General features: G+C 53.1%; 1 protein-coding gene across 1 annotated transcript in view; it reads right to left on the reverse strand.

Annotated features, from left to right (window-relative positions):
* Window positions 1-1,437, reverse strand: part of ST8SIA2 (ST8 alpha-N-acetyl-neuraminide alpha-2,8-sialyltransferase 2) — a 62,640-nt gene extending 61,203 nt beyond the window's left edge. The window contains exon 1 of the mRNA XM_032842348.1: window positions 1,319-1,437. Coding sequence (XP_032698239.1) covers window positions 1,319-1,416 — 98 coding nt within the window. The 5' untranslated portion in view covers window positions 1,417-1,437. The remainder of the gene's footprint in view (window positions 1-1,318) is intronic.
* Window positions 1,438-8,969: the final 7,532 nt, after the last annotated feature.

Consider the following 8,969-nt stretch of genomic DNA (forward strand, 5'->3'; position numbering starts at 1 on the left):
TTCTGAGATGGGAAGGGGCCGGGAGAAAAGGAGAGGGCAGGAAGTGGCGCCTGCCCCAGGTTTGGGTCCTTAGGGCCTCGGGATCCTGTCATTTCCTTTTTGAGGGACCTGTCAGCTTAGTGGGCCCTTAACTCCAGCTGATAATGAATGAAACAAATGGGACAAAGGAGGGGGCGCACGCGGCGCGGGCCTCGAGTAGGGCGCCAGGCTCGGCTCTAGCCCCAAGGGGGAGGGGACATTTTGCCGCTCGGCGACCTCACCCTTTCCCAGCCCTGGGCCAGGAATCTCTCCTCAGGGTCCCTCAGAACCCTAGCTGCCTCCGCACCTGCCCGCCGCGGATTGGACGCTCTTTGTGGCGCTGAAGCAGAGAGACCCGGCGGAGCGTGCGGGGAGGCTGCCGGGCGGGGCGCGAGTCCCAGCCTCCCCGCCCGACAGCGGGTGCGTCCCGCGCCGCAAGTGAGCGCTCCTGGAAGTCCCGCGCCAGGGCAGGGGCTCGCGTTCCCGGCCCACCTCTGGAGAGATCGGGAGAGATGCCGGGGCGATACCGCGCTCCTGGGGGCCCCGAAGACGACCCCGCGGCAACACAGACTTTCCCGAAAGGTCTCGGTCTCCGCGCTGAGAGCGCACAGGAACCCGTGGGCGCAGGGGGCGCCGTGGGGTTAGCTGAGCGTCCAAACCCAGGCGAGGGAGAGAGTCTCAGCCCAGCCCCGCGCGCTTCGCCTCTAGCGGTACCAGCTGGCGCCCCAAGGCCGGGCTCCCGGGCGGGCGGGAGGAGCGTGTGCCAGTCGGTAGGTACTGGGGACACTCCCCTTCCAGGGAGCCAGTGCAGAGCCCCCGCCCTCCGCTCCAACCCGGGGATCCCCTCCCCCAGCGCAGAGATCCCCGCGCGCCCCCTGCCCACTTTGCCAGGCGAGAAAGCGGCCGAGCTGGAGACAAAGAAACTCCTGCCTCCACCACTCTCGGCCCCTCCGCCCACCCCAGACACTCCCCGGCGCCCTCCCTCGACCCCGGCGACATCGTTCGCGGACACGCTAGGGAAGGGGGGTAGGGTAGGCGAGTCTGCTCCCTGACGCGGGCCAGCTGGAGGCTGCCCGTGCTCCCCGCTTGGGGACACCCCACGGCAGCCGCGCCCCCATGCTCCGCGCCCCAAACCGTCCCGGTCCCCCGGCACCGCCTCCCCGGGCCAAAACCTTCCCCCCCACTTCTCCAGCTGAGCGTTAGGGGGGCGCGGCGCACACAAAGCGGGTGTTGGGGGCGGAGTACCGGGGTGGGAGAGATCCCGCCAGGGCTCTGCACGGGCCCGGGTGCAGCTATTTACCCGATTTCTTCTTCGATCTCCGAGATGTCTGCGAAGATGAGGAAGACCACGAGCAGCGTGAGCGCAGCCAGCATCCAGCTCCGGAACTGCAGCTGCATGGTGGGTTCGCGCCCGCCGGGACCCGCGCGGGCCGGCGCGAGGAGCGGGGGCTGGAGGGCGCAGCGGCAGGCGCCGGAGCCTCCGCGCGCGGCGCGCAGCGGGGCAGCCACCCTGCGCTCCGGGCGAGTGCGGGCCAGCGGCGGCGGCGGCGACAGCGGCAGACAGGGGTTGCTCAGCCGCGGCGAGCCCGCTCGCTCCCTCTTCGCTCTCGCCCGCCCCTCCTCTCCCCCTCCCTCCTCTTTCCCTCCCCTTCCCTTCCCCTCCCTCCTCCCCCCCGCGCGGGGCTCCGAGTGCAGTTTGACAGCTTTGCTCCGCGCCTCTGATCGCCTCCTCCCACCCTAGTCAACTCCTAGGTCCAGTCATCCGCCTTTGCTCCTCCCGCCTGGCTTCTTTCAGTCCCCGAGGGCGCTGGGATGTGGCCAGAACCCGCCACTCCCCGCCTAGGGAGGCTGGGCTCGGGGCACCGCGGGCGTCCGGGTACCGAGCAGAGCCCCGGGAAGAGTGCGCACCGCCCGGCGTCCCCAGCCGGCTGGCAAACGCCCTCCCGCGCTCGCTCTTTGTCCAGCGCCCTCGCTTTCTCGCAAAGTTTTGGCGACACAAAGACCTACACCTGGGGACAGTCCCCAGCGCTCGGCGAGGAGGCGGTTTCAACCAGGCAGATGTTTAAGCAGTTGACGAATTAGGAGGGGGGGGGAGGGAGGAGAGAAGAGATATCCAAGATAGGCCAACTTCAGCGGAGATGCTGATTGCAATCTGTGGGCGAGGTGCTCAGCCCCCTAGAAACCACCCCCTCCGGGCGGTCATCTTGGTCACCATTGATAAAACCGAGAGACTGGATCCGGAGAGGCTCCCTGAGTTGCCTGAGGTCGCGCAGTCTTGGCTAGAACTCTGGGCTCCTGCTGGAGCGGCAGCTCTACCCACAATGGCAGACTCAGAGTAGGCCCTGCCCAGCCTCTGCCCTGGCTCTTCTGCCTCTGGGCTGGGCTTCCCTCTCCAGCTTTTGCCCTCTCCTAGCAAAATCAGTACCCGCCCTCCCCCCCCACCCCCGGGGGAGGCTCCTGTCTTGATCTAAAGGCCTGCTAGAAATTATGGCTCCCACAAGGGGTAGTGCCCCCCAAGCCGAATATTTTTCGCTTCCCCAGCCTTAGACAATTTAACTGAAATTACATTCTGCACCAACCATTAGCCTGGCAAGGGCCCCATTAAGTTTTACTGGAATTAGATAATTACTTTTTTTTTTTTTTCTTGCACTAATTGTAACAATCCTCAAATCAGGAAATGTAACTTCCTAGAAGTGATCATCTGGTTTGTGAAAGGGTCCTTGAGGTCTGAGTTTGGGGAAAAGGGTCCTGTTCAAGAAGTGATATGGGGTATCCTAATGGCCTGAAAAGAACTGTGGAATGAAAGGGGCATGGTGCAGATTGGCTGTTTCCTCCAGGACCACCCACACAGAGCTAGTTCTCACCAGGGTTGAGGAGGGGGATGTCAGTGGCTAAGTCCCTTCAGGGGCACCTTGGGGAGGTAAGAGGGCTGCCTGTGCCCAGGATCCTCCTGCCTCTTTGTGTGTAGGAAGGAGGACAGGAGGATGTCTTCCAAGCTAGGGGGCTGCTGGACGGCTCTTGTTGACCCTGGAAGCCAAGATAAGATCTTCCTACAGGGAAGGATTACCCTTCCATTACCCTGCCTGGAGGGCAGGAGAGGGAAGCACTCCAGAGAAAGGGGGAAAGCTCTGGGCATGGATTACAGATGTCTTTTCCCCAGAGGAGGGGTGGACCGATCCCCATGACAGCACTTCATTTCTTTTCTAGCCCCTCACAAAATCTGTGCACCTCCATGTCTACGGGGGAGCTCCTCCAGAATACCACTTATTTTTCTTGGAGTGAGATTTTGTGAGGTTGAGTACTGTGTTGGATGTCTGTCTCCCGGTCCATTAGAGGTGGTAATGGGCATCAAAGGAGGGTTTACCATCAATGTGGCTGGCCACATGGTTTAACCATCACATCTCCAAGTTTTCTGAGTGTCTTGATCTTTCCCTTGTCCTACTTCATGGGTGGTTAAGGAGTGGTAGAATTGTATTTGTTGTTTTTGTCTTGTTTTTCTGAATGGTTCTGATATCTGAACAGAGAGGTAAGAATGGGGTACACCTGTTACACTGCTCCATATTTCAATTGTTCATTGATTGATTCCATTACTCAACGTGTTTGTTGAGCACTTACCCTGTGCTAGACACTCTGTGCTTGGGGCTAGAGCTACAAAAAGGAGAGAGAGAGAAATGAGAGAGAGAGAGAGAGAGAGAGAGAAGGGGAGAGAGGGAAAGAAAGAGAGAGAGGCATTTCCTGCCCTCTAGTGGCTCATGGTTTAGAAGGAAGACATGTAATTATGGTAGGGGATGTGAGCAAGCTACAGTACAGCTGTGGTCTCCCAAACAGCTTATAATTGATTAATAAGACCACACAAGAGAGCAACAAGAAACGGGCTGGCCTGTCTCTTTGCTGCTCTCTGCTTCTCTACCAGCTCTTACTGTGAACATCATGGAGAGATTGCTGTCATCTTAAACTCATCAAAATTGCTACTGTTAAAACAGAGTGTATCCATCTCCTGTTAGGTGACCCGGTGGTCATCCCAGGCTCAGGGTCTCCCTTCTTTGGACTCACTTGAGAACAGTCATTTTGAGTGGACAGGAAACGTGGAAACTGTTGAACCCGTCCATCCCTTCTAGAGAAATCCTTGTAACCAGACCCACACAGAGCAACATCCATCAAGTACACCTGCCGGGAGAGAGTGAGCTTTGTAACATGTAATCCTTGCACTGAGAGACACTGAGACGGGCTTTTACTTGGAGAGTGGTAGGGACTCTCGTGATAGTTGACCACAGGACACTGTCTGGAAGCAGCACTTGCGTCTGCATCCGCATGGGCCAGCTCCTTTTTATGGTGGTCTGTGCACGTGCCCACTGCCTCGAGGTTGTCTCTGAAAATCGAGTTTGTTTCTGGGGTCTGGAAAGAGGGAAGATGATTGAATTGGCAGCAAGTGTCACGTCTGCTGAAGCTGTGTAAACGGCCACATGGGCACACACTTGGCTCAGCCCTCCAGGTCCCTCCACTCTTCCTGCCCTCTCTATTTAAATAAGTCCCTTTTCCTGCGTTGGTCTTTCTAAGAAATAGTAATCTCTTCTTTAGGTTAAATTATTGAGTATTTGGGTTAAAATACAAGAGTTATATGGGAGTGGCAGCAAATTAAAAGCCATTACCACCCATTAACAATTTAACTCAAATTAATAGAGTAGATTAGCTATTTAGGCAACTGACAAGACTCTGGGAGGTTCATATGAATGGGGGATAGAGGAGCAGGGAACTCTTCAGGGCCCAGAATCGGGCAGCCCTTCCTTATCTCTGACTCTGACTAAAGGAGTGCTTCTCCTTCCAGCTGCTGACCTCAAGAGTGGGGACCCCCACCCAGAGTTGAAATTCCCAAAAACCCAAAAACCATATGTATCATTTACACATCAACTAACCTCTCCACGCTTCTCACCCTAGATACGGAGTGTTTTCATCTGAACTGCTTTTGGGGGGTGATAAAGACTTCTCTTGGCAATCCTTTACACAGGTACCATCATCTTCATCTTACTATGGAGGAAACTGAGGCTCAGAAGGGGCTCCATTGCCCAAGATAACTCTGTGAGCAGAAAGGGAATTTTAATGCAGCTGGCCTCCTCTGAGCCTTGGTGACTTCTGGGATTGTGGGAATGCCAAGGTCCTCTCCAGCACAGTTCTAAATGGATTTGTAAATAGGCACCACGTTTGATTTTTACTGAATCCCTTTCATTCTGGTACGTCAAGTTTAGGGAAACAAATTTATCTTCACTCACTGCCCACCCTCCACCATTGGTGAGACCGTAATCGTGAATTTAAGTTTTCATCTGTCCACAGATCTTTTAAAAGATCTGTCCATCTTTTAAAAGAAACCAGTCCTTTTAACCCAATCTTTAAATAAAAACCTCAACAATAAATAAAAATTTTTCTTATCCAAAATTCTGAGACCCAGTACCGAATCACCCTTGAACTCGCTTGGAAAGCCATTTAGAATGTTTGAGAAAAAACTAGAGTGATAACAGCTTTGCTCTATCATCATCTCTGAAGGAGGAGCTGTGGATTCTTAGTGTTGGGGGTCTTTTGGGGCGGGGTGTAAAGTCACAGAGTATCTTAGTTGGAATAGACTAATAAGCTATTGTATTTCTGCACCTCCCATAACTGAGAGAACCAGCCTTCCCTTTTGAAATTTTCACGAAATTTGAATGTTCTCACAAATGCAACATTTCCCCCTTCAAAATCAGAATCCAGCGATAACAATATGGGAAAATAAATGGGCATATTTGCATTCCATTTGTAGCTTTTGTAAATAGCAAAATTGTATATTAGCTGAAGAAAGAAAAGAAATATACCCAGGCAAGTGTTGTAAATGTTTCTGGGATTATCTGCAAGAGACCTTGGGAGGGACGTGGGCATGAGCTCCATGGGGAGCTGGAAGTGATAGCAGAGGGTGGGGGGCAGAGGTTCAATTTTTTGCTGGGATTTTTCCAAATTCTTCAGTCAGGATTAGAGATGGTTTTGAACCAAAGCGTGAAGTCAAGGGTCAGATGGTAGAGATAAATGAAAAGGAACGTCCTCTCAGGATTCTCAACAGTGCTTCAGCAAAATGACAACTGGGATCTCAGAATCAGCTCATCCAGTTTTGCCCAAACTCCAGCATGACCCGCCCCAAGAGCATCTAAGGAAGCTGGCCCTGGTCAGCTTTCCCTGGCTCTCTGTTTTGTCTCGTGTCACTTTCTCTAGCCTCTGTTTGGATCATGGACCTTTGCATTCTCAGAGCTGGGGCATTGGGCAGAGAGGGTGCACCCCTGTCCCTTCATTCACTCAATCATGGCGTGTCTCGAATAAACTCTAGGCACAGTTTCTGCCCTTATGGAGGTTGGAGTCCTGTGGAATTTTTACAGATGGAAAACCCTGTGACACAGAGACCGAGAGATGGCCCACAAGTTCATTGCTAGTTTGAGAACTGAGAGCAGAATTCTGCCTCTCCTGTCTCCGAGCTGAGCTCTGTGCCAGGTTTCCCGTACCTACACTCTTCTGTGTCATTTTCCATGACAGTTCAATGAAAGTCCCAAGAGGTAGGGAGATTTATTCCTCTTCTGGTCCCACATTATTCAATGAATACATGTCCCGTCCCCCCGCCATGGTCAATTTCAAGCCACTACCATCATGTCACTGAACGAAACACTGGGAAGCGTGTGCCCTAACCCGCCATGACATGGATGTCTACCACATACGTACAACAAATGAATCATCTCAAGGGGACGGAAAATGGTGAAAAGTAGAAAATAAAGTTAGGAAGTGATGAGATCTGAGCATGTTTGGCCTTTGTTTTAATAAATTTATGTTGTTGAAAGTTTGCAGGCTTTGATTTCTAATAATGGCTCTGTTTCGCGATCAGCACAAGCTGCCTCCAGCGCGATACTGGTGACCACCGGCAACAAGAAGTTGGCATTGTCCCAATGAACTTGTGAGAATGCTTGGCAAAATACCATTTCTAAACGAAACTCCAGATGGGAGAGTCTCCAAAGCCATGGCAGCATTCAACAGAAAGTGAACGTGCCCAGATCCTGGCACAGCACACTGGGCGGAAGAGAGTGCCCTGGGCCTCAAGTAGGCTTCTTATAAAATGTCCCATTGGGAGTCCTCTTCTACATCTCCCTACCCCACATGGAGTCTTTGTGGTTAGTCATCCTCTCTTCCCAGTTCCCCCAGTCTGGTTTGACAAAGTAGACTGGAAAACCACAGAAGGATCAAGAGACAGTGAGGTTTTTGGATTAGGTAAAGCAAGTAAATCCCAAATGCCAATGGCTTCTTCAAAACAAGTTTGTTTCTCTCTCATGTGCAAATGCCCCCAGTAGGCAGCCTGGGCTGGTTTGGCTATGGAGCTCCCTAAAGTCTTTAGGATTCAAGTCCTTCCAGCTTTCCTGTGTGCCATCCCTTTGATGAGGCCCTTTCTCATAGCTCATCACCTCCAGATTCCCAGGGGTAGAATGGAGGAAGAGATAAAAAGAAAGGAAAGTTCCGGAAGCCTACGGCACAGGGCTTTGGCTCACTCCCCTTGGTCCAGAACACTGTCCTGCAACTACACCTCGCTGCAGGGGACTCTGGCCTTCTGTGCACTCCGCTGAGAAGCCCATTGTGGAAGAACGAGAGGGCAGATGTGAGGGGCAACGGGCAGGCTCTGCCACAATGGGGACGGAAAAGACCACCACAGGGTTTTGCTCTCTGCATTAGCTCTGCCTTAAGATGATTGTGTCTTGGGCAGAAATGCCGGGTACAAGACCTATTCGCGCAGCCAAGTTTCATACTGTCATAGTTCTCTCTCTCTCCATTTCTTTCTTTCTTTCTTTTTTAAGATTTTATTTATTTATTTGACAGACAGAGATCACAAGTAGTCAGAGAGGCAGGTGCAGGGTTGCGGGGGCGGTGGAGGGGGAAGCAGGTCCCTGCTGAGCAGAGAGCCCAATGCGGGGCTCGATCCCAGGACCCTTAGATCATCACCTGAGCGGAAGGCAGAGGCGTAACCCACTGAACCACCCAGGCGTCCCACTTCCCTGTTTCTTAGCGCCCTATTTTGCCACATTCTTTCCTTGTTATCACCCGAGGGAGGCATCCTAGGAGGCATGATTTGTACTAAGCAGATCTTTCTATTCTAATGCGCTGACATCTGGGCCTTCCCTGACCTTGGAAACTGCTCTCCCAGGGCTAGTGAATCCCAGAGAGAGTGAGGGATTTGACAGGGAGTGTGTCTTCCATATGCAAACCAAGCCAATCCAGACCCACACCCCACCCACTTCCTGTACGGGCTCTCACTCTCTGGGCCAGTATCCCCCTGCCCTAAATCACCCCAAGGCCCTACACCAGACAACCAGGGACACCCCCTGTGCCCCAGAGCCCACCGAAATTACACAGAGTGAATCCTAAACCTGTTTACCCCGACTCACCTCTTCCTTCCCATGACAACCAACCGGAAGCCTCTTGGCCATGTTTTCTTCCCTCTCCTCTGCCTGCTGACTGACCCAGGAGCCTCCCCCTGTGTTCCCGTGTGGCGTGGCCTGTATAACAGATTATCTTTTCAACGGTCACGGCCTCCTGATCATGGGCTTCCCTTCCCCGCAGCTGAATTATAACAACAGCTACATTTAAAAACAAGGTTTTTAGAGCTGAACTTCGCAACTACTTGTGGTACAGGACCGGGGTTTTTCTTTGTTTTTAAATCTCATCGACTGAAGAGTAACAGGTGTCTGACCATGTGACCAGCATGCGAGTAACATCATGGGCCCCTCACCACGTGCGTCGAGCACCTGCACACTCTTCATTGAGGGAGTCACTGATCACGCGGAGGCCACAACACGTGAAACTTCTATGAACGTTTCTAAAGGCTTGTCTTCAATGTCTAGACGCATCTCAGCGTGGACCAGGAACGTCCAGTTCACACATGGTCCCTGGACCACACTCCA

The sequence above is a fragment of the Lontra canadensis genome, unplaced genomic scaffold (assembly GCF_010015895.1).
Source record: "Lontra canadensis isolate GAN:19392208 unplaced genomic scaffold, GSC_riverotter_1.0 scaffold128, whole genome shotgun sequence".
In the NCBI taxonomy this organism is placed as follows: Eukaryota; Metazoa; Chordata; class Mammalia; order Carnivora; family Mustelidae; genus Lontra; species Lontra canadensis.